Here is a 25,711-nt window from a genome sequence, read left to right as displayed (position 1 = left end):
ACAAAACAAAAACATCATTCACCATTGTCAAGTAGGCATAATCCTAAGAATGCAACAATTGTTCAATATGCAAAAATCCATGTATGCAATACACTATATAAACAAACTTAATGAAAAAACAAAAAACCCTAATCATCTCATTAGATGCTGAAAACTCATTTGACAAAAATCCAACATCCCTTCATATTAAAATTCTTGAAGACATCAAAAACTTATAGCATATATTTAAACATAATAAAAACAACAAACAAAAAACCAACAGACAACATCAAATTAAATGAAAAGAAACTTGAAGCAATCCCACTAAAATAAGGAACAAGAACTGCCTACTCTCTCCTTATGTATTTAATACAGTACTTAAATTTCCTGTTAGAGCCAGAAAAAAATGAAGAGAGATCAGAGGTTTATAGATTTGAAAGGAATAAGTTACAGTATCAATATTCACAGATGATATGATAGTATCTACCAGAGTACTCCTACAGCTGATAAACAACTTCTGAAAAGTGACTGGATATAAAGTCAACTCAAACAAATGAATAGCCTTCCTTTATACAAATGATAAATGGCCTGATAAAGAAATTAAGGAAACAACACACTTCCCAATAGCCACAAATAATTTAAAATATTTTGTGTAACTCTAACCAAGAAAGTGAAAGATCTATAAGAGAAGAGCTTCAAGTCCCTGAAGAAAGATATCAGAGAAGACCTCAGAAAATGGAAAGATATCCCAAGCTCATGGGTCACTAGAATTAACAGTGAAAATGGCTATCACAAAAGCAGCAAACAAATTTAATGTAATTCTCATCAAAATTACAAAACCATAGTCTACACACATGGTAAGTGCAACTCTCAGCTCCATGTAGAAAAACAAAAACCAAACCAAACCAAAACAAAACAAAACCCAACCAACCAACCAAACAAACAAACAAAACACAGAATAGCAAAATCAATACTGAAAAATAAAAGAATTCTTTGGAAATCAGCATCCCTGACCTTAAGCTTTAGTAGAAAGAAATAGTGAAAAAAATCATGGTATTGGTGCAGAGAAAGACAGATTGATGAATGGAATAATATTCAAAACCAAGAAATAAACCTACATACCTATAGACACTTGATCTTTGACATCGAAGTCAAAACCATGAGTGGAAAATGAAAGCATGTTAAATAAATAGTGTGGGTATAACTGAGTATCTGCATGTAGAAGAATGCAAATAGAGCCATATTTATCACCCTGAACAAACCTCAAGTCTAAGAGAATCTAGAACCTCAACATAAAACAAGATATACTGAATCTCATAAAAGAAAACTTAGAAAATAGCCTCAGACACACTGGTACAGGAGAAAGTTTCCTGAATAGAACACCAATGGCTCGGGCTCTAAAATCAAAAATTGATAAATGGGGCCTTTTGAAACTTAAAAAGTTCTGCAAAGCCAAGAAAACTGTCAGTAGGAAAAATGGCAGCATATAGATTGGGAAAATTATCTTCACTAATATTACAACTGATTAAAGGCTTATTTTCAAAATATATAAAGAACTCAGGTAGTCAGACTCCAAATAAACAAATAACACAATTAAAAATATGTCATAGAGCTAAACAGGGAATTCTTATCAGAAGAATTTTTAGTGTCCAAGAAAACACTTAAAATATTTAACATGCTTAGCAATAAGAGAAATGCAAAGCATAATAACTCTGAGATACCATCATATACCCACCAGATTGGCCAGCACATGCTGTTGAAGATATAGAGAAAAGGGAATACTCCCCCATATCTGGTAGTATTGCAAACTTACACAATCACTCTGTAAATCAGTCTCTCAATACTTCCTCAGAAAATTGCAAATAGTTCTACTTAGAGATCCAGCAAAACTGCTCTTGGGCATATACACAAAACATGTTCAACCATAGCAAAAAGACACATGCTCCTCTAGGTTTTCAGCAGATGTGTTCATAAGAGCCAGGAATTGGAAATAACCCAGGTGTCCCTCAAATAAAGAATGGATGCAGAAAATGTTCTTCATTTATAGGATAAAATACTATTCAGCTATTAAAAACAGGGACATCATACATTTAGCAAGCATATGAATAGAACTAGAAAATATCACTCTGAGTGTGGTAACATAGTCTGAAAATACATGCATGGTATGTAATCACTGACAAGTGGATTTCAAGCTTCATCTCATTTAGAAGGTGCAACAAAAATATGGGTGAAAGATGTAGAAAGGGATTTTTGTGGAAGTGTGGAAGCTACGGAGAAAAGGGGAACAGAATCAGCCATCAAGATTGGGGCAGGAGAGAAGCCCAGAGGGCCAGGAGAATGTATGTAAATATGTGGGGACCCTTTAGATTGTTCCAGATATCTGGTATATGAGATATTCTAAGAACTCATTAGGTATGATCTAAGCCAAAAATACCCAACAGAAGGGAGAGGAAACTCAAAGAGTCCACCATCAGTCAATAGACAGGATCCCAAGTGGAAGTTGGAGATACCAACCAACAGTCAATATTTCTACTTGAAGTGCCAACATTCACTGCTCCTTGGCATATACCCAAAAGATGTTCCATCATACCACAAGGTCATGAGTTCCACTATGTTCATAGCCTTATTTGTAATACTCCAAAACTGGAAGCCACCCAGAAATCTTTCAATCAAAGAATGGCTATAGAAAATATGGTTCATTTACACAATGGAATACTATTCAGTCTTTAAAAATGAGGGCATCATGCATTTTGTGGGGAAATGAATGAAACTATAAAATACCATTCTAAGTGAGAAACCCAGACCCAAAAGGACCATTTATGGTATGTACACACCGATAAGTAGATATTAGTCAAAAAGTACATAATATGTTTGATACACCTCACAGACATCACAGAATTTAACAAGAAGGAAGCCCCAAAAAATGATGCTTCAATCTCACTTAGAAGGCGGAACAAAACAATCATGGGAAGCAGTGTTTGTGTCTAAAAATATGCAGGGACAAAAGTGCAGTAGAGGATGAAGGAAAGGCTGTCCAGTGACCTGTTGAATTTGGGATCCATCACCTGGGTAGGCACCAAACTCTGACCCTATTCCTGATTCAATTTTGTGCTTGTAGACAGGAGGCTTGTTGGGAGCCAACTTGTAGCAGAAAGCGGCTATCAGCTTTGCAGCCATCTGGAGCAATATACCCTGACAAGAGACTTGTTTTTCAACAGCCAACAACAGCTGAGCACACTCTGATAAACATCTTGTTTATCCCACATATCTTGTATAGCTGTTTCATGCCCCCAGCTGCAAGGTGCACATGGTATCCACACCTACAAGGCACATGGCAAAAGCATATAAATACCCTGAACTTTCCTTCAATGAGAGAGAGAGGCAATAAAAGAGACTTGAGACTTGATCAGAACCTCTGTCTTGTCTCCATTCTTCGTGTCTCTTCCCCTTTATCCCCACTCTGTCTCTTGCTACACCCTGACCCACAGACCGGAGCAGCAGAGCAATCTGGGACATTTTGGTACCCAAGCATAGGGCAGAGCAGTCCGGGACAGAGATTCACATGGCTGTCATCTGAGAAACTCTACCCAGATGCGTATACTCACAGCCAAGCATCAGATATAGGTCTTGGACCCCTATGGAAGAGTTAGGGGAAGGATTAAAGGAACTTAAATGAATGGCAACCCCATAGAAAGACCAAGGGTGTCAAATAAGCTGGACCCCAGGAAGCTCCTCAAGACTAAGCCACCAGCCAAATAGCATAAATGTGCTGGTCTGAAGCCCTCATTGCATACTTAGCAGAGAGCTGCCTTGTCTGGCCTCAGGGAAAAAGGATGTACTTAATACTGTAGAGACATGATGCCCCAGGGATGTGGGATTCCAGAGGGGAAGAACTCTGGGTGAATAATGGGGAGCAACATTTGGGATGTAAATAAATCAAATAATTAATAATAAAAATATTTAAAATTTAGATTTAAAAACGCTCTTAGACAAAACAAAAACTGATTCATGATAAAACTTTTAGATAAAACTCAATTTACGCAGATGGAAAAAATCTCAATATAATTATAGAAACATGTAAACTCCTACCTAACATTCCACTTACCAAACACTTGTAATATTTCCTTTCAAATCAGTTGTATCCACTGTATATATTTCTAATGCATAGTGATTGAAAATATCACTGCTGAAATAAGGAAATATGGATATGATTTGAGCAACTCAAGTATCTTTACTTACAGGTGGCATGATGCTATGCATATAAGACCCTAACAAGCCCATAAGAAAACTACCACCAGTAATAAACACATTTAGAAAATAACAGTACACCAATTTATACAAAAATCAAGAGTCTTCTTATATATCAACAGTAAAGATCTGAAAATAACTGGGTAACACATCTATTAATGATAAATATTTTTTAAACATAGAATAAATTAAGCCATGAGAATTGTTCATGGAAGGCTTACATACACTCAAGAAAAATACTGAAAACTCACCAGAATATGGGTAGAACTTTCTCAGGAATTGTGAAAATGGCTATTATCATAGTTGTAGAAATTACTACTTTGCTACAATACCAACATTAAAGCTAATGAAGGAAAGAATTTATTTCAGTTTTTATTTCTGAGGTTACACTCCATCACTGATAGAAATCAGGGAAGTAATGAAAAACAGTAACCCCAAGGTAGGACCAAATAAAAAATAAACAAACAAATGTTTCACATGGCTTGCATGGGATGCTTTCTTATAAACTCTAGGACAATCTTCCTAAGGGTGGCACCACTCACAGTTAACTAATTATTACAGTGTCAATCATTAATCAATAATATGTACCGTAGGCTTGTCCATAAGACAATCTTCTGGACTTATCTTTTCAATTACAATTACCTCTTTTCAGACACATGTATGTTTTTATAAAGTTGACAAAAATCAACCAGAACAAATATGCCAAGAAAAATAATCCAACACTTAGGGATCTGTATTCTACTACAAGGATACTCACCCAGGTTCATTGCTATTTTACTCAAAATATTCAAATAAATAAATACCCTGCTTATTCATCAACCAATGAATGGATTATGGAATTCTGATACATGTACAAATCAGAGTATCATTCAGCTGTCAAAAACAAAATTAAAAATTCTCAAGTAAATGGATTAAACTGGATATAAGTATTTTGAGTGAGGAAATGCAGATCCAAAACCAAAAATGCTACCAACTCTCTCTTATATGCAGCTATTGTACATTAAATATTGTTTTAAAATGGAGTATACATAGATTTTAAAAAAATATGAAGAGTTCTATAAGACAGGCATTTCAACAAGTAAGTGATTAGAAAACAAATTCTAACAAGGTGGGATAAGGAATAATGGAGCAAGAAGGATTGAGTGGGGTCAAGAATTGATGGGCAGTATATTGGACAAAGTATGGGAAGCAATATCTAATACTATAATTCTTTGACAATTATTTAAGGAAACCTACACCCATTGAAGCTTTATAAACTGCAGTTTACACATGTAGAGTTTTCAGTAAAACTCACTGATTCTCCAGTGTAGATTTTGATGATTTTACTTTGGTCTGTTGGGGATTTTCCTAAGTAAAGTAAGTAGCTATTTGTTCCTGTGTCCCTAGGAATAGTGTCACCCAAGATTTTTCTATTTTTTGAACACTTTGTACTAAAATAATGACAGGCTGAGGAAGTTATAGCCACTGATATACATATGCTAGAGGAGTAACTAACCTAATTTTCTGGTTACATTTGAAGCCCACTTTCTGATTGAATTTAAAGATCACTACAAGAGGAAAATTATGCCTGGTATCATTAAATGGGCCAAGAATATTTAGTGAGCTAGGTCCTAGATCCTAGGGAACATGTAATAATATTATTGTGTTAAATGGACATAGTAATAAAGTTTATCTTGGTACCTTTATACCACAGATTATTTTAGCCCTCTACCATCATTAGACATGTTTCTTTTTATAGTATATGGCAGTTAATATACAGATGCACAATAGGTCAGAACATAAAGGTTAAGAATCTTTGGAGACACACATAACAAAACTCATGACCTCAAAATTTAGAAATCATCATTGAAAATGATCAAATAGATAGTGTGGACCAGAGGTAGCAGAAGGCTGAAGCAATAACCATTTGCCAGATATGACAATGCTGCTGCATATATGGACTCAAAGTAACTGTGACTACATAAACAAGACCATTAAAGGTCAAGCCAGACAGTTCCTCAGAAACTTGGATATAGCACTACCTGAGGACCCAACTATACCACTCCTGGGCATATACCCAGAAGATGCTCCAACATATAACAAGGACATATGCTCCACTAGGTTCATAGCAGCCTTATTTATAATATTCAGAAGCTGGAAAGAACCCAGATGTCCTTCAACAGAGGAATGGATACAAAAAAATGTGGTACATTTACACAATGGAATAATACTCAGCTATTAAAAATAATGAATTCAAGAAATTCTTAGGTAAATGGATGGAACTAGAAAATATCATCCCGAGTGAGGTAACCCAATCACAAAAGAACACACATGGTATTTACTCACTGATAAGTGGATGTTAGCCCAAAACTTGAAATAGCCAAGATTCAACTAACTGACCAGATGAAGCTCATCAAGAAGGAAGACCAAATGTGGATGCCTCGGTCCTTCTTGAAAGGAGTGACAGAATGCTCAAGAGAGCAAATAAGGTCTGCCAGAGTCTGACATATCCAGAGGTGGAGGCTTGCAGCTACCCATCGATCTGATCAAGGGTTCCCAATGAAGAAGTTAGAGGACTGATGGAGCTAAAAGGGTTGGTGGTCCCAAGAGGAGAGCAACAGTGTCCACCAACCAGAGCTCCCCAGGGTCTAAACCACCAGCCTGGGAACACAAAGGGAGGCACCCATGACTTCAGCTGCATACTTAGGGGAGGATGACCTTGTAGGGCATGGGTGGGAGAGGAGACCCCTGGTTCCATGAAGGCTGAACACCAAGCAGGCAGGAATTCGAAGGCGGAGAGAGGGGAGTGGGGGGTAGGTGGGGGCACACACTTGTGGAGGTAGGAGGGGTGATGGAACGGGGTTACTGGGTGGTGGGGGGAATGGGGTGATGGGATAAAATCTGAAATGTATTTTAAAGAAATATAAAAAAGAAAGTCAAAATAAAGGACAAGCCAGAAAAATTCTCCAAATGCATGTGCCATTGGATCATGAAGTTCCATCCTTATATGGGGTGCAATTTGGGATGATGTAATTGTCAGTTTTTGTTCTTGAGCATGTGACTTCTAAGAGTGTATCAATGCTTTAGTGTATAATACTACACCCAGGTACATTCAGTCCGCATTAAGTAGAACAGAGGAATTTTAAAATAAAAACTTACAGTTTAAAAATAAAATTGGTATAAAATATGGAAAATAGATTTAGAAAATGGGATTTGATCAGAATATAATAAATAAAATACAATACAGAATACATATGGGATTTAGAAAACAGGATTTGATCAGAATTCAATAAATAAAATATAGTACAGAATACAGAATATTGTATACAGAATACAATAAATAAAATTCAAAAACAATAAAACAAATTTTAAAAATAAATTATTTTGGCCACAGGGAGTTGTTCAGTAGGGGAAAATGTTTTTATCATGCCACTTGTGACCTGGGCTTCTTTTTGCATTACCTACCTTAAAAGTCTGAAATTACTGGCTAATGATTTAACAAAAATATTTTAAAATGCAACCACCACACACACTAAAAGAAATATTATACAATTTTGTGACCAAACCATCATAAAATCTTTTGAAACAGGGACGTTGATATAGTATCCTGGACATTCATTTTGTGGAGTCAGAGGGCTGACATAAAGTAAGAGTTCTTAAATAAAAATTTAAATAATTGTAAAATAATTGAGTAAATATTGAACATCAAATTAAATACTTTGTCAGGATATGTATCTACTAAAATGCTCATTCTAATAATAGTTCTATAAAATGGCCAAGGGTTTATCATGTATTACCTTGAAGTTTTTAATTTATGTATAATACTCATGGCAGTTCATTATAGTTTCTTGAAAATGAACTTCTTGGTAACTAGATAGTACAAGCCTAAGGCAAGCTAGAGAAAATGGTGAAAATTAATAAATAACTACATAAAAGTAGCTACAGGGATTCAGTTTTAAGTGAGATTACTCAGATGTTTATGTCAGTGCATGTGTACATGGACACACAAATGGAGGCCAGAGAACAGACCCTTGTGTTATTTCACCAGATACCACTGATTTTTTTAAACAATGTCTCTAATTGGTCAGGGGCTCACCTATTCATCTAAACAAGCTGTACACAGAGCTCAAAGGATCATTCATCTCTATCTGCTCAGGTTGAGATTACAAAGATGCTCCAGCATGCCTGTTTTGATCTTTGTAAGTTTCAGGGATCAAAACTGAGATTCTGCTTACAGGATAGACACTCTTACTAAATGTACTCTTTCCCCAACCCATAATTCTACTATTTTTAGTGCCTTTAGATATGGTGGGTTTGAGAGTGGGTATTCTTAAAATGAAAGTTAGCTGGCACAAGATAATAACTCAAGTCAATGGCTCCTCAAAACCCCCATGATCTAAAAGCAGGAACTATCTTGAGAAGGATCCTATTTTCATGGACAAAATATATTAGAGGACTATGATATTTGGAAAAATCTTGATATATAGAGTCTATAGAAAAACTCCTGCAGCTTCAGTAACTGAGATGGTTACATGAGAGAGTACAATAGGTAGGAAAGTCTTTGAAAATGCTCGGGCCATGTCCTGATGGGCAGTGAAGAACATAGCAGAGTATGGTCCATACCTTGTTAAGGAAAATGAAGACAAGTTATGGGTCTTCCCAAAGGAAATAGGTTGTAAAGTACCAAGGTAAAGAGGCAAATATCCAAGTTCTCAACTCTACTGCAAAATTCAGTGGTGTCACTGATATTACCAGGGGCTTATGCATCCTGTGGTATCTAACAGAATTTTTCCATTGGTTATGTTTAATGAGTACTGTCTTGAGGCTTCTGAAGAAAATACACACCCATTCTTGACAATGAATACACAAAAATAGATAAATAGGAAGAGATTGGGAAATTGGAGAAACATGGAAAGAAAGATATATTTAAGAGAGATATGAGTGGGGTACAGAGAGAAGTTTGTATCAAGAGTGCAGTAAGAAGGAAGGAAGAAGAGAAGAAATTAAGGAATGAAGAAAGCTATTTTGCTGCCAAATCTAGAAACTATGTCTGTGCACTGTAGGCCAGATTTTTAATTTCTTCTATCAAGGAACAAAGAGGAAATTTAGGTTTGCATGTGAAACTTAATCAGGTTATATAAAGCATTCCTGGAGGGTTGAGCTTACCATTTTGGTGTGAGTAGTAGAATGAGACCCTTCAGTGCTTTCATTTTCAACTTCTTTCTGCAGTCTTTGAAACCACTTCTTATATTCCATGCGTACCTGGCAGAACCCATTAGAAATATGGTCACACCTGAACTTGGTTCAAAAAAAGAAAATGTACCTAATATGAGATCCAAAAGATACAAATGTAAACTGTTATGCTCTGTCAATCTCATTGCTATTCTGTATATATTTGATCATAATGAACTTCTTAATTTTATTTAAATTTAATTTCCTCAATTATAAAATGTATCTATAATAAACACCATAACGGCATGATGATGTTAGTGGTGATAGTGGTACAAATGATGATAATGAAAATGCTGATAATATTGCAAGTGTATGATCATAATATTGTTGAGTTTGTTAATAGTGATTGTGATGAAGATAATTAAAGAAGGTTGGTCACAATGTTCATAATGATAATCATGAGAACAGTGATAACAATGAAAATAATGCTAATAGTCATGGAGGAGCTGGTAAAGATGAATATGATGGTTATGTTATATGACTGGAAAAATTGGTAGTGAGGATGATGTTGATGATGATGATGATTGTGAATAATGATGCTAGTGATACTGATGATGGCAATAAGTATAGTGATCATGATAATTATTTTAGTTTTAACACTGAAAATATGATTTTAAATGGCACTGGTGGTGAGAAGGTCATAATATATATGATGGTAACTATGATAATTATGGTGATTCTGGTGGTAATTAGCATGATAAAATGTGCATTTGTGATTGTGGTAACCACAGTCACAATGTTGATGGTAGTAATGTTGGTAACAATGATGATAATAGTGAATAGAAAGATGATTCTGCTAATTTTGATGTGATAATACTATTGAAATGGATGTGATATTGATGATCATGAACAGGATGGAGACTGGGTGATGATGATGATGATGGTAATGATGCTAATGAATAAGAAAAAGCAGAAGATGATGAGAGGGTGCTCTGGGACTAAAAAATTTGGGAGGAATCCTGGCAGGTTGCCTGACTGACAAACTGCATCCCAACATCTGCCCTCTATATACCCAGTATTCCACCTGCCTCATTGCCATAACTCAGATGCAAACTGCTTTGAGACTCTTTGTACTGCCAGAGACCAGCCTAGGGCAGAGATACCCCACTCTTCTAGAGAAATCAAAGACTGCAAGAAATCCATGGGGGCTGCCCTCCTTCCAACTGTGCACATTTTCTCACTATCTCAGTTTGCCAACCCTATCCCAAGTCCCTTGCATTCCTATGTACTATGCCCCACCATCTAAAAGGTTGGCCTCTTACTCTGCCAGAGAGCAACAAGACTTCTGAGAGTCCAGAAAGTGTCCCTGTGATCAACTGCTTGCATTCTCAATTCCTGTTCTTATTCTACTCAGGCACCAGCTTCCCAATCACCATATCTTTGCCCCCAACTGAGATTGGGACCTCTTGTGGCAAAGACTCTTTCCTGTACTAGAAACTCCACACACTGGCAGGTGCTCAGCCTTTGATGGGTGCAAAGACTCCCTGTTCTATCAGAGATCAGAGACCAAGCAGAGTGTAAGAAGTACAGGTAGGCTTATAGCCCATCAAACTCCACACTAGTTTTGAATCTGCACACACACACACACACACACACACACACACACACACACACACAAAACAATCCAGAGGCTGTTTTTTATAGTCACTATAATCCGATGCTCACATGGAGTGGAGATTTTTTGCTCTACCAGAGATCAGCCTGGGGTGAAGAATTCCAGCTCAACTAGATCTCAGATACTGGCAGAAGCCCAGGTAGGCTGCCCACCACAAAAGCATTTCCACTGTCACTATGTAGGTATCCTTCCACGTTATTCCATTCTGTGCTCTCCTACTTTAACTCTAGCTTCCAACATGGGCAGAGACTCCCGACACTACCAGGGAACAAAATGACTGGGAGAAATCCAGGTAAATCACCAGGCAATTAAAATACTATACTCTCTCAGTGGCTCCCCAATGTATCTCCAATTTACTACCATCTTCTTGGTGATATCTCAGTCCCCAACTGGAACAGAAATTCCAAGCTCTAAAAAGACCAATCAGTTCACCACATTCAGAGCCCCCTACTGAGGAAGAGACTTACCATTCTATCAGAGACCATAAACACTGTGAACAATCTAGATAGTTTGACTGCTTACCAACCCCTCACTAACTCAGTATTTCCCTACCTTATCAACAGTCTTGCATCTGTACATGAGCATTTCCTAAGTCTCCAACTGGGCCAGAGACTGTTTTTGATATCAGGGTTCACACTTAATGGGAAAAGTCAGCCCACACAGAGCAGAAGATGAGAGAGAAAACAGAAACCAACCAACCAACCAACCAACCAACCAACCAACCAACCACCCAATCAACCAAACAAACAAACAAACTAACTAACAAACAGAACAAACCCACAACAAGCAAAGGCAAATTTGGAAACTGGTACTGAAACCTTTAATTACCCTAAATCTAGAAATGTAGATGTCAAAATATGAACACAATAAAAAACTGTCAAAACATAATAACAAAACTCAGATACCCTGCTACAGCAAGCTCTGTATACTCTAATACAACAAAAGAAGGAAAAGACCTTCAAAGTAACTTTATGAAGATGATTGTAGTTCATGAGGAGGAATTAATAAATCCCAGAAGAAAATTCAGGAAAACACAAGCAATTAAAGGATATGAATAAATCCATCAAACAAACAACAACAAGAAAAACAGTTGTGGGAAATGAATAAAACTATTCAAGACCTGAAAATTAAAATAGCAGCCATAAATTAAACACAAACTGGGAAAAAATAGAAATAATTTAAAAAAACTAGGTACATGAACAAGAACTACAGACACAATGCATCATCAACAGGATACAAGAGATTGAAGACAGAATCTCAGGTGTTGAAGATACTATGGAAAAAATAAACACATCAATCAAAGAAAATGTTAATTTTTAACATGTTTATGACATACAGCATCTAGGAAACTATTAAATAATGAAAAGACCAAACTTCAGAATTATACAAATGGAGCAAAATTCTCAGCTTGAAGAGCCAGAAAATATTTCTGCAAAACCATAAAACAATAATTTTCTAATATAAGGAAGAAAACACTTATAAATATTACAAGAAGCTGACAGAACACAAAAAAGATGGTAAGAGTAAAGGAAGTACACTTGTAATAATAATATTTAAAACATTAAATATTTAGAAATAAAGAATTAGTAAAAACCTTCAAGAAAAAACCTTTTTAATAGAAAGGTTAAAATCGAGAGGGGCCTGGACAGATGTCCCCAAGACTCAAAAGACCACAGATTGTATCCATCATTGCTTTCAATAACCATAAATGGAGAAACCAAGATATTTCACAATAAAATCAATTTTTAATAACCAAAAACAATAACTATTCACAAACCTAGTCTTATAGAAGGAACAAAAAGAAAACTTCAATCCTAGGAGTTTAACTATACTAAGGAAAACACAATTAGTAATGTCACATAAGCAAAAACAAAAGCAACACACACATACACATACACACACACACACAACAAAAACACACACACTCTACCACCACTACCAAAATAAAAGAAATTAACAATCATTGGTTTTTGATAGCTATCAATATCCATGAGTTCAATTCCCCAATAAAAAATAAACAGGGGAACAGTAGATATAAAAATAGGATCTATCCTTCTGCTACATTTAAAAAAATATTAACTCAGCAACAAAGATTGACTTACCCAAAAGAAAAGGGTTGAAAAATGTTGTCCAATCAAATGGACCCTAGAAGCAAGCTGTTATAGGCATTTTAATATTTAACAAAATAGAATTACAACCAAAATTAATCAAGAGAGGTAAGGAATAACATTCACATTGAAGAAAAAATTCTTCAAGATGATGATGTCTTAATTCTGAACATGTATGTTCCAAATAAAAGGGCACTCACATTTTTAAAGAAATATTACTAAAGCTTAAAGCACATATCAAATTCCATACAATAATAGTAAAAGGCTTTTATACCCTTTGTCACCAATGGACTATTCAAACAAACAAAAATTTAATCGACAAATAATCAACAGATATTTTTATGCAAATGAAACTAACAGAAATATACATGACTAAGATAAAAAACTTAGATGACGGCACATGCGGAAGAGGATGTGGAGAAAGAGGAACAATTCTTTTTGTATCCAGGCTGGTGGATTGCAATCTGGTACATCACTCTGGAAATCAATCTGGAGGTTTCTCTGAAAATTAGAAATAGATCTACCTGAAGACCTAGCTATACAACTTTGAGGCATATACCCAAATGCCTTACCATGCTACAGGAGCATATGTTCCACTATGTTCATAGTAGCCTTATTTGTGATAGCCAAAAGCTGGAAACAACTTAGATGTCCCACAATGGAAGAATTCATACAGAAAATGTGATTCATTTACACAACGGACTACTACTCAGGTATTAAGAACAAGAATTTTGCAGGCAAATGAATGTAACTAGAAAATATCATCCTGAGTGAGATAACAAAGACCCAAAAGGACTTGCATGCTGTGTAGTCACTAATAAGTGGAAATTATCCAAAAAATTACAGAATACTCAGGACACAACCCACAGGACTCAAAGGATAACAAGTCAAAGAACCCAAGTGATGATGCCTCAATCCCACGTGGGAGGAGGAAGAAAACAGTCACAGGGGGCATAGGGAGGGAGAGACCTTGGTAGGAGAGGGGACAGGGAGGGGAAGGGGGAATATGATCAGGTATTGGGGGCATAGAACTAAAGCCCTGAGGACTAGCTGAAAGAATGGAAACAAACAACCGCAGGAGGCAGAAGGAAAGGAAACCTCTAGAATATATCAGAAACCTGGGAGCTGAGAGAGTCTCAGGATTCAAAGGGAGGGACATTGGATTAAGTGCTTTACAGTGTGGAGGGAGAACTTGTTGAGTCCACCTCTAGTGGAGGGAAAGGACATCAAATGGAGGAATGGGGTTGCTATCTCACAGTCAAAAACCCTGAACCAGAATTGTTCCTGTTTGAAGAAACTGCTGGGACAAAAATGAAGAAGAGCATGAGACAAAGGAAGTCTAGTGACAAAACCAAATTGTGTTTCAAGCCTGGAACCCTGACACTGTTACTGATGCTGTAGCATGCTTGCAAACAGGACCCTAGATTGGCTGCCTTCTGAGATGCCCAACAAGCAGCTGAAAGAGTCAGATGCAGGTGCTATCACCCAACTAATTGATGGAACCTGGTTACACTGTGGTTGGATTAGGAAAAAGCTGGAAGAAGCTGGGTAGGAGGGACACTGCATGGGAAGAACAGCAGTCTCAACAGACCTGGACTCCCGGGATTTTTCAGACACCGAGTCACAAACCAAGCAGAATATACCAGCTGATATGAAGTCCTCAACACATATTCAGCAGAGGACTGCCTGGCTGGTCTCAGTGAGAGAAGAGAGAAGATGCAGTTAACTCTCAAGAAACTTGAGGCCCTAGAGAGTGAGGAGGCCTGTTGGGATTGGGGTGGGGTAGGTGAGGACATTGGGAGGGCATATGGCATATGGAGCAGTCATGGGGCAGACTGGGAGGGGGATGAAGTCCAGACTGTAAAAAAAAAGATTAAAGCACAAAAAAACACAATACATTAAAAAAAGAAATATAGAGAAATTTTATTCAAACGAACACAATTTTTTTTCTCAAAACCTACTAGAACTTTCCCCAAAATGAACCATATACTCATTCACAAAGCATCTATCAACAGATACAAGAAAAGTGAAATAGCATTCTGTATCTCATAAAAGCCTACAATATGGAATAGTGAAACAATAAAAAGCCTACAAATTCATGGAAACTGAACAACTCTCTACTAAATGACCACTAGGTTAAGGAGAAATAAATAAATTAAAGGAATCCTAGAATTCAAAGAAAAAGAGTGACAATACACTAAAATTTACAGGACACAATGAAAGCAGTGCTAAGAGTAAGGTTCAAAACACTATGCATGCACAAAAATAGGAAGATCTTGTATTAGCAAATTAACATCACAAAATAAAGTTCTAAACAAAAAAGAAAGAAACAAACAAAAAAACACAAAAAAACAATGACAACCATGTGTAATAGATAGCAAGAAATAAATAAACTGAGGGCTGAAGTCAATAAAATAAAAACAAAGAGAAAAATAAAGAAGTGAGGAAAGCAAGAGTTAGTTCTTTGAGAAAATCACCAAGACAAACAAACCATTTACCAGACTAACTAAAAGATAGGGAAAAATATCCTATTAACAAAATTAAAAACGAAAATGGAATATTACAATAGACATTTAGAAATTCAAAGAATCATGAGGTCATACTTCAAAAACCTGTACTCCACAAAATTGGAAAATTGAAATGGACAATTTTCTCAGTAGATACCATTTACCAAAGGTAAATATAGATCAAATAATCTAAATAGATGTATAAGATGTAAAGACATAGGAGCAGTAATTGAAAGTCTCACAACCCCCCCAGAGTCATGTGCGTTTATCACATGATTCTATAAGACATCTGAAGGAGAGCTAAAAGGAATACTGTAAAAATTATTCCACAAAAGAAAAAACAGGTAAAACAGTGCCAACTTTATTTTATGATGACATATTTTCCCTGATATACAAACTACACAAACATCAACATTCATTGATAATTACAGCCAAATTTCCCTCATAAACATTAATGCAAAATTATTCAATGAAATACTGGCAAACAAAACTCAAGGACACATCAAAAAGATCAGCTACTATGTGTAAGCAGGATTTACCCCAGAGATGGAGGCTTGAATCTATGTAAGAAAATCTGTCAATCTAATCTACCATACAAACTCACTGAAAGAAAAAAACTGCATGATCATCTCATTAGATGCTACAAAAGCCTTTGGCAAAATCCAAAACCCGTTCATGATAAGAGTCTTGAAAAAATAACAGATACAGAGGACATATCTAAGTATAACAAAACAATTTACAACAAGTCTTTAACCAACATCAAAATTTGAAAGAAACTCAAAGAAACAACACTAAAATCAGGAACAAAACAAGGCTGTCTACTTGCTTTCTTTGTATGTATTATAGTACTTGAAGTTCTAGGTGAAGTAATAACAACTAAAGGAGATCAAGGGGAAGAAATTTGAAATGGAAGAAATCAAACTTTTTTTTTTTGTAAGTGAAGTGATAGTAAGTGACCCCAGTAATTTTACTAGGGAATTCTTACAGTTGATAAACAATCATCAAAGAGGCTGTATACAAGATTAAACAAAGAAGCAGACAGACAAACAAACAAACAAAACCCAAATTCAGTAGGCTTCCTATATACAAAGGACAAATGGGATGAAAAAGTAATAAAAGAAGCAACACCATTCACAGTAGCTGTATTATAAAATATATTGATATAACTCTAACTAAATAAGGGAAAGACCTATATGATAAGAACTGCATGTCATTAAAAAAAGAAATTGTAGAAGATACAAAAAAATAGAAAGGCTGCCCATGCTCATTGATAGGTAGAATAAACATAGTAAAAATGGCCAACTTACATAAAGCAATACAGTCTTCCATCAAAATTTCAACCTAATTATTTACAGATTTTGAAATAACAATACTGAACTTAAAAGCAAAACCAAACCAAACAAACAAAAAAACCAAAAAACTCAACATAGTTAAAACACTCCTCTATAGTAGAATAACATCTTGAGGTATCAAATTATAATAAAAAGCCATAGAATTAAAGCTGTATAGTAATGGCATAAAAACAGACAAGTTGGCCAATGTAATCAAGTCAAATCCCCAGAAGTAAATCCACAAATCTATGGTCATCGTGTTTTTGAAAAAGACAGAGGAATAATACAATGAAACAAAGAAAGCAGTTTCAATATATGGTGCTGGTCAAATCTGATGTTGGAAGGTTGAAAGTGCAAATATATTCAAATCTGTCAACCTGCACAAATCTCAAGTCCAAGTGGATGAAAGCCCTCAACATAAAACCAAATACACTGAAGCTAATAGAACAGAAACTGGGGAATAGTCTTGACTTCATTACCACAGGAGACAAAGTCCTGAACAGAACACCAATTATGAAGGCAATGAGATTAACAATTAACAAATGCTACCTAATGAAAGTGTTTTTAAGTTAAAGGGTAGAGTCAGTAAGACAAAAGTGAAGTCTACAGAATGAGAAAGGATCTTAACCAACCACACATTCAACAGAAGGCTGATATCAAAATTATATAAAGAATTCAAGTAAGTACACAGTAACAAACTGAATATTCCAGAACATAAGAGGTGTATAGATCTAAACACAGTTTTCTCAACAGAAGAATTGAAAATGGCTAAGAAACACATGAAGAAAACTTCAACAACTGTAGGTAACAGAGATATGCAATTAAAATTACTCTGAGATTCCACCTTATAACTGTCAGAATGGCTATGATCAAAACCACAAGTGACAGCTCATGCTGACAAGGATGTGGAGCAAGGCAAACATATATACTATTACCCCCAGAAACAAACAATAACAGGAACTAACAATCATTTGTCTTAAATGCTTTCAGGTGTAATTGAATCAATACCCCAATAAGACAAACACTACATAAAAGTTGAAGGCTGGAAAACATTTTCCAAAAATATGGTTCAAAGAAACAAGCTTGAGTTGCCGTTATAATGTCCAATAGAATAGACTTTCAACCAAAAGTTAACAAACTAAATGAGGAAGGACACTTGATATTCATTACAGGATAAATCTACCAAGATAAGTCTGAATTAGGAACATTTATGCCTCAAATGCAAGGGCATCCACTTCATAAAAGAAACTGCTAAAACTCAAAACACACATCAAACTTTATGCAATAATAGTAGAAGACTTCAACAACCCACTCTCACCAATGGACAGGTCATTTAAACAGAAACTCAACAGAGACACAGTGAAACTAACAAAAGTTATGATAAAATGGATTTAACAGATACCTACAGATTATTTCACCCCAAAAATAAGAGAACATGTCTCAGCACCTCATAGAACCTTCTACAAATTGATCATATAATTTGACATAAAAAAGGCCTCAACAGATACAAAAAGATTGAAATAACCTCATGCATTCTGTCAAATCACTACTAAGGAAAGCTAGACTTCAATAACAACACAAACAACAGAAAGGCTACATACTCATGGAAACTACACAACTCTCTGCTCAATGATAACTTGGTCATGGAAGACATAAAGCAATAAATAAAAAACATTATAGAATTTAATAAAATGAAGACACATTACACCAAAACTTACGGGGCACAATAAAAGTAGGGTTAGGAGGAAACTTAAGAGTACCTTTATAAAGAAAGTGGAGCCATGAGCCAAAGACAAGAAAATGGGCTGCTTAGCAGAAAAATGATATTGGCCAAGGATAAGGAAGTAGGCTTCAGGCAGGAATCTGACATTAGGCTAGAACAAAGAAGTAATTTTAGGTAGAAATCTAAATCTTAGGCTAGAACAAAGAAGTAATTTCAGACAGGAATCTCAGTGTTAGGCTAGAACAAGTAAGTAGGCTTCAGACATGAAAATGACCTTGGGCTAGGACACGAAAGTAGGCTCAGATACTTTGGTCATCTTGATAAGGCCTTAGAAACAGTGATCATGGGAGTGTTCACTTAATTGGGTTTAATGTCTCGCTCTTTGTTTGACTATTTGTGTTTATTGTCTTGCTTGCTCTGACTATTTTCATCTATTGTATTGCTAGAACCACAACATAGAACTGACCTTAATACATATATGTAATTAAAATGGTATAAAAGCATAAAGGAGGAGGGGGTATAGGATAGAAGATTCTAGGAAGGGGAAATGGGGAAAGGAGATGACATCTGTATTGTAAATGAATAAAATATCTAATAAAAATTTTTAAAAATTGGAGAGATTCCTTGTAAGCAACTTAACAGCAAACATTAAAGCTCTAGAAAAGAAAGAACTAAACACACAAAAAAGGAATAGATGGTAGGAATTAGGGGCTGGAGAGGTGGCTCAGTGGTTAAGAGCACTGACTGCTCTTCCAGAGGTCCTGAGTTCATTTTGCAGCAACCATATGGTGGCTCACAACCATCTATAATGGGATCTGATGCCCTCTTCTGGTGTGTCTGAAGTCAGAGACAGTGTACTCATATACATTAAATAAATAAATAAATAAATAAATAAATAAATAAATAAATAAATCTTTAAAAATGGTAGGAAGTAATCAAGCACAGGGCTAAAAACAACCAGTTAAAAACAAAGAGAATGATACAAAGAATCAACAAAACAAAAAGCTGATTCTTTGATAAATTTAACAAGATAGATAAGCATTTAACCTAACTAACTAAAGTGAATGGAGACAGTATCCAAGTAAGCAAAATTAGAAATGAAAAAGGACAGACAACAACAGAAACTGAGGAACTTGAAAAAAAATCATCAGAACTATTTATAATGTACCATATTTTTTGTATCCATTCCTCTGTTGAAGGACAACTGGTTTTTTCCAGCCTCTAGCTATTATAAATAAGGCTATTATGAACATAGTGGAACATATGTTCTTGTTATATGTTGCAGCAGCATCTGGGTATATGCCCAGAAGTGGTATAGCTGGGTCCTCAGGTAATGCTATGTCTAATTTTCTGAGGAACCACTAGACTAATTTCCAGAGTGGCTGAATCAGCTTGTAATCCCACCAACAATGGAAGAATGAGGTAGAGGACGAAGGAGTGGATGGGTGGGCAGGGGACACCTTTATAGAAGCAGGGAAAAGAGTATGGGATAAACAGTTTTGTGGGGTGGGAAGAAACTGGAAAAGGGGATAACATCTGAAATGGAAATAAAAAAATATCCATTTTTTAAAAAATACTTTACAAAAGCCTATACTCTAGAAAACCAGAAAATTTAGATGAAATAGATAACTTTCTAGACAGATACTACATAACAAAGTTAATTCACAATTAGTAAAACGTTGTAAACAGTTCCATAATTGCTAAGGAAATAAAAATATTCATCAAAAACCTTCCAACCAAAACAGCCCAGGGCCAGATGGTTTTAGTGCAAAATTCTACCAGACCTTTAAAGAAGAGCTAATACTATCTATTCCACAAAACTGAAACTGAAAAAAAAACACTACCTAATTCATTTCATGAAGCCATAGTTACTCTGATACCTCAACAAGACTCAACAAAGAAAGAGAACTTCAAACCAAATTCGCTTATGAATAATGAAACAAAAATACTTAATAAAATTCACACAAACCAGATCTAAGGACACATCAAAACCATCATTCACCATAATCAAGTAGGTTTCATCCCAGGGATGTAGGGATAGTTCAATATATGAAAATTCATCAACATAATACACTATATAAAAAAACTCAAGAAAAAAAACCACATAATCATCTCATTAGTGAAAATGCCTGTGACAAAATACAGCACCCATTCATGTTAAAAGCTTTGGAGATACCACCAATTCATGGCATATACCTAAACATAATTAAATCTATATATAGCAAACAACAGCCAACATCAAATCAAATAGAGAGAAACTAGAAGCAAACCCACTAAAACCCAGAAAAACAAAAGGTTGTCAACTTTCTCCCTATCTATTCAATAATGTTATTGAAATTATAGGTAGAGAAATTACACAACAAAACTAGATTAAGGTGATAAAAATTTGAAAATAAGAAGTCAAAGTATTACATTTTGCAGATGATATGAGCATATACATAAGCAATCCCCAATATCCCACCAGAGAACTTCTACATCAGATAAACAACTGCAGCAAGGTGGCAGGATATAAAACTAACTAAAATAACTCAGTAGCCTTCCTTGATTTAAGACAAACAGGATGAGAAAGAAATTACAATCCCCTTTACAAAAGCCACCATTATTATAATATATCTTGGTGTCACTATTACAAAGCAAGCAATGATCTGTATGACAAGAAATTCAAATCCTTGTAAAAAATGTGGAAGAACATTTTGGAAGATGTATGATCTCCCATGCTCAAGGATTGATAGGATTCACATAGTAAAAATGGCCGTCTTACCAAAAGCAATGTACAGATAACTATTCACAGACATAAAAAGAGCAATTCTCAACTTCATATGGAAAAACAAAAACAACAGAAAAAGGTTATCCAAAAAAATTTTCAATGAGGAAACAACTTCCAGGAGAATCACCATCCCTGAACTCAAACTTTACTACAAATCAATAGTGATAAAAATTGCATGACATTGAAACATAGACAGACAGGTTGGTCATTGAAAAAGAATCAAAGACCCAGAAGTAAATCCACACAGTTATGAACATTTGATCTTTGACAAAGAAGGCAAAATCATACAGTCGATTAAAAAAAAAACTTCTTTAATAAATGGTGCTGTTTTTACTGGTGGTCTATATGTAGAAGAATTAAAATAGATTCATGTTTATCACCTTGCACAAAGCTTATGTACACATGTATCAATGGCTTCAATATAAAACCAGATACACTATATCTTAATAATAAAGTGAGAAAGAGCCTCCATCTCATTGATACAGGTGGAAATTTCTTGAACTGAACACCAAAGGCTCAGGCTATAAGATCAACAAGTGATAAATGGGACATCATGAAACTGATCATCTTCTGTAAGACAAAAGACATCATCAATAAGACAAATTAGCAACTTATAAATTGGAAAATAATCTTCACTAACCCTACATCAGACAGAGGTCTAATATCCAAAATATATAAAGAACTCAAGAATTTGTCCTTCAAAAATCAAATAACCAAATCTAATTTTTTTTAAAAAATGGGATGCAGAGCTAAACAAAGAATTCACAAAAGAATCTCAAATGGCCAAGAAGCACTTTAAAAATGTTCAAAGATATTAGTCATCAGGAAATACTAATCTAAATGACCTTGTGATTCTATCTTACATCATTCAGAATGGCTAAGATCAAAATCCCAAGTAATGGCATATACTGGCAAGTATATAGAGAAAGAGGAAAAATTCATTGCTGGTATGACTGCAAGCTGGTACAACCACTGTGGAAATCAGTATGGCAGTTCCTTAGAAAATTGGACATATCTCTACCTGAAGACCCAGTTATACCACTCCTGGGCATATACCCAGAAGATGCTCCAGCATGTTATAAGTACATGTACTCTTCCCTGTTCATTGTAGCCTTAGTTGTAAAACCCAGATATTGGAAACAACCCAGATGTCCCTCAGCTGAAAAATGAATACAGAATATATGGCTCATTTACACAATGGAATAATATTAAGCTATATAAAATGAAGGTATCATAAATTTGCAGGCAATTGAATGAAACTAAAAATTATCATATTGAGTGAGGTAACTCAGATCCAAAAGGACATACATGGTATGTACTGAGTTATAAGTGTATGCTAGCAAAAATGTACAAAATACCTAGGATACAACCCAAAGACCATAAAAAGTGTAACAAGCAGAAGGGCCCAACTAAACATGCTTCAGTCCCACTTAGAAGGGGAAATAAAATAATCATTGGAGGCAGAGGGGTGGAGAGAACTGGGTGGGACAGGTGATGGAGAGGGTAAATGAAAACTGGATCAGGTATGTGAGGGGGGGAGGGGACAGGAGAGAAGCCCATACGGTCAATAGAATGAATGAAAATAAGCAGCTTCTGTGTGTGGGAGATGGGAGGCACCCTCTAGAATGTACCAGAGACCCAGAACATGAGAGACTCTAAGGACTCAATGGGGGTGACGTTATCCAATATGTTAAACATTGGTAAGAGGGAACTCAAATAGTCTACCTCATGTAGATAGACATGACCTCAAGATGAAGGACAAGGTTACTAGTCCACAGTCATTATTTCTGACTTCATATTGTTCCTATCTAAAACAAAACAAAACAAAATAAAACTGCAGAGACATAAATGCAAAAGAGACTAAGGATAAAAGGCTACCCAGTGACTGTCCCAAATTGGAATCCATCTCATAGAGGGAGTGGGAACCAAGGCCTAACATAATTACTTATGCTATGATTTGATTATTGATAGGAACCTGTAATGGCTGTCCTCTAAGAGGCCCTACCAGCAGTTGACTGAGACAGAAGCAGATACTTACACCCAACCATTAGACTAAAGTCAGGGACCCCTATGAATGAATTATGGGAAGGATTGAAGAATCTGAAGGGGAGAGAGATCCTATAGGAAGACAAGCAGTCTCAACTAACACAAACCCCAGGAAAATCCCAGAGACTGACCCATAAACTAGGAGCATACATAGCCTGGTACAAAGCTCCTGCCACAAATATAGCAGATGTTGGCCTGGTCAGGCCTCAGTGGGAGAAGATGTAATTAATCCTCAAGAGCCTTGGGGCACAAGAGAATGGGGAAACCTGGTGTCAGGGAGTACCTTGTCAGAGGCAAAGGGGAGGAGGAATGAGATGAGAACTTTGGGAGGCGGGACTGAGGGTAACAATGAATGGAATGTAAATAATAATAATAATAATAATAATAATAATAATAATAATAATAATAATAATAAAATTACAGTGGCAACATGCAATTTCCCAGCAAATAAATGGAACTAGAAAAAAACTTATAAGTAGATATTAACTGCATAGTAAAGGATTACCTTGTTCCAATCAAAACTACACAGACCCAGAAAGGCTAAATAACAATGAAGGTTTAAGGGAGATACATGAATCTCTCTGGGAATGAAAAACAACATATATTGTGGGTGGACTTGGGGTGGGTGGAGATGTGAAGAAAAGGGTTCATGTGTGATGAGGATGGAGGGAGAGAGTGTTGGGAAAGACAATTGTAATAGGGGGATAGGTAGTTTGAAGGTAGTGTAAAAACCTAGGGCAATGAAAACTCTCATATATCTCGTAGAATCACTGTGACTAAGACTTCTGGTCACAGAGGATATAGATCCTGATCCAATAGCTTACAACCATCCAAGACTTCCAATGAAAGTATTGGGACACACACCCCCAAACCCTCCACAAAATATTTTTCTAAAATTTGTCCTGTCTGCATTTTGGGACTGGCTAACGAATCACTGGTCCAGGTTGAAAGCTATGCCACAATTGGCAGCCCAACCCTGACACTACCTGGAGTTCCAGAATCCAGAACCAGTACTACCCAGAACTGTAGGCCAGAAGCAAACATGATTGGCAAAATAGAAAGTCAACAAAATAATTTATAATAATATTCTGCTATAATTGTAGATATGAGTCTGGCATAATCATGATTAGAAAGTCTACATCCAGCAAGTGGTGAAAACAGATGCAGAGATGCACAGCTAAGCTCTGGGAATCCTGAGGAAGAGTGAGTAGAAAGATTGTAAGTACCAGAAGGGTCGATAACACTACAAGAAAACCCAAAGAATCAACAAGCCTGAACGCATAGGGGCTCAACTAGACTAAAAGGATAAACAGGGAGCCTGCATTTTTCAAACCTAGACCCTCTCCACATATGCTACACTTCTGTAGTTTGTGGTTTTTCTGGGATTCCTAACAGATGAGCAGGGGCTGTTTCTGTTTTTTTTTTTTTTTTTTTTTTTTTTTTTTTTTTTTTTTTTTTTTTTTTTTTTTTTGTCTGTTTTTGGAACCCTTGTCCTCCTACTGGATTAATTATTACAGTCTTAATATGTAGAGATTTGTCTAGCATTATCGCAATGTGATATGCCATGTTTGATTGATATCCCTAGGAGGCCTGCCATTAACTGAAGAAAAAAAGAAGAGGAGAGGATGGGGAGGGAGAGAGGTAGGGGAAGGGACTGGAATAAAGGATGGAGGGAAACTAATGCTGGGATAAAATATATGAGGAAATATATTAATAAAAATAAGATTTGAATTTTCACTCCTCAACATGATTTAAGAAAGTCACACATGCATTAATTTCAGTTGAAATAATTTACTCGAGAAAGATTAAATATCACCATGAAACCTAGTCCCATTAAGATTAAAGTGAGTCTCTTATTAGTAACCTTACCAAGAACAGTCTATTCCATTGAGGGAAAAATAAGTTAAAAGGCTGCAATCCTACAATACTAGTTGTAGGCCGAGGGGGCTTTTTCCAACAAACTTTTCCCAAGCAGGAAAAGAATACTTTAATATGTAAATATCACACAAGACTCATATCCCCAGAAATAAATGAGCTGAAATTAATGAACTGTGATAATAATGTCCCCATTGTGTTAGCACCTTAACTGTTGTTATTTTTTACATTCAATAGTAAGCAAACAAACAAACAGAAAGGCCACCAAATGTGGTTGCAAATAGATAACAAATTATAATTA

The 25,711-nt window shown here is 35.8% G+C and overlaps 1 protein-coding gene across 5 annotated transcripts in view; it reads right to left on the bottom strand.

The window, feature by feature from the left end:
• Adgre3 (adhesion G protein-coupled receptor E3) overlaps positions 1 to 25,711 on the bottom strand; it is a 107,584-nt gene that overhangs the window by 6,079 nt on the left and 75,794 nt on the right. For 3 of the 5 annotated variants that reach the window (XM_034521695.2, XM_076915410.1, XM_076915409.1), the window contains one exon: positions 9,373 to 9,468. The exons of 1 other annotated variant lie outside the window; for it this stretch is intronic. In XM_034521695.2, the coding sequence (XP_034377586.1) occupies positions 9,373 to 9,468 (96 nt within the window). Of the gene's footprint in view, positions 1 to 4,084; positions 4,166 to 9,372; positions 9,469 to 25,711 lie in introns of all 5 variants that reach the window. One more of the 5 variants, XR_013104739.1, reaches the window with a different exon arrangement.

The sequence above is a fragment of the Arvicanthis niloticus genome, chromosome 17 (assembly GCF_011762505.2).
Source record: "Arvicanthis niloticus isolate mArvNil1 chromosome 17, mArvNil1.pat.X, whole genome shotgun sequence".
NCBI classification, from domain to species: Eukaryota; Metazoa; Chordata; class Mammalia; order Rodentia; family Muridae; genus Arvicanthis; species Arvicanthis niloticus.
The sequence above is the reverse complement of the archived record's forward strand: the minus strand, read 5'-3'. Positions and strand labels throughout refer to the sequence as shown.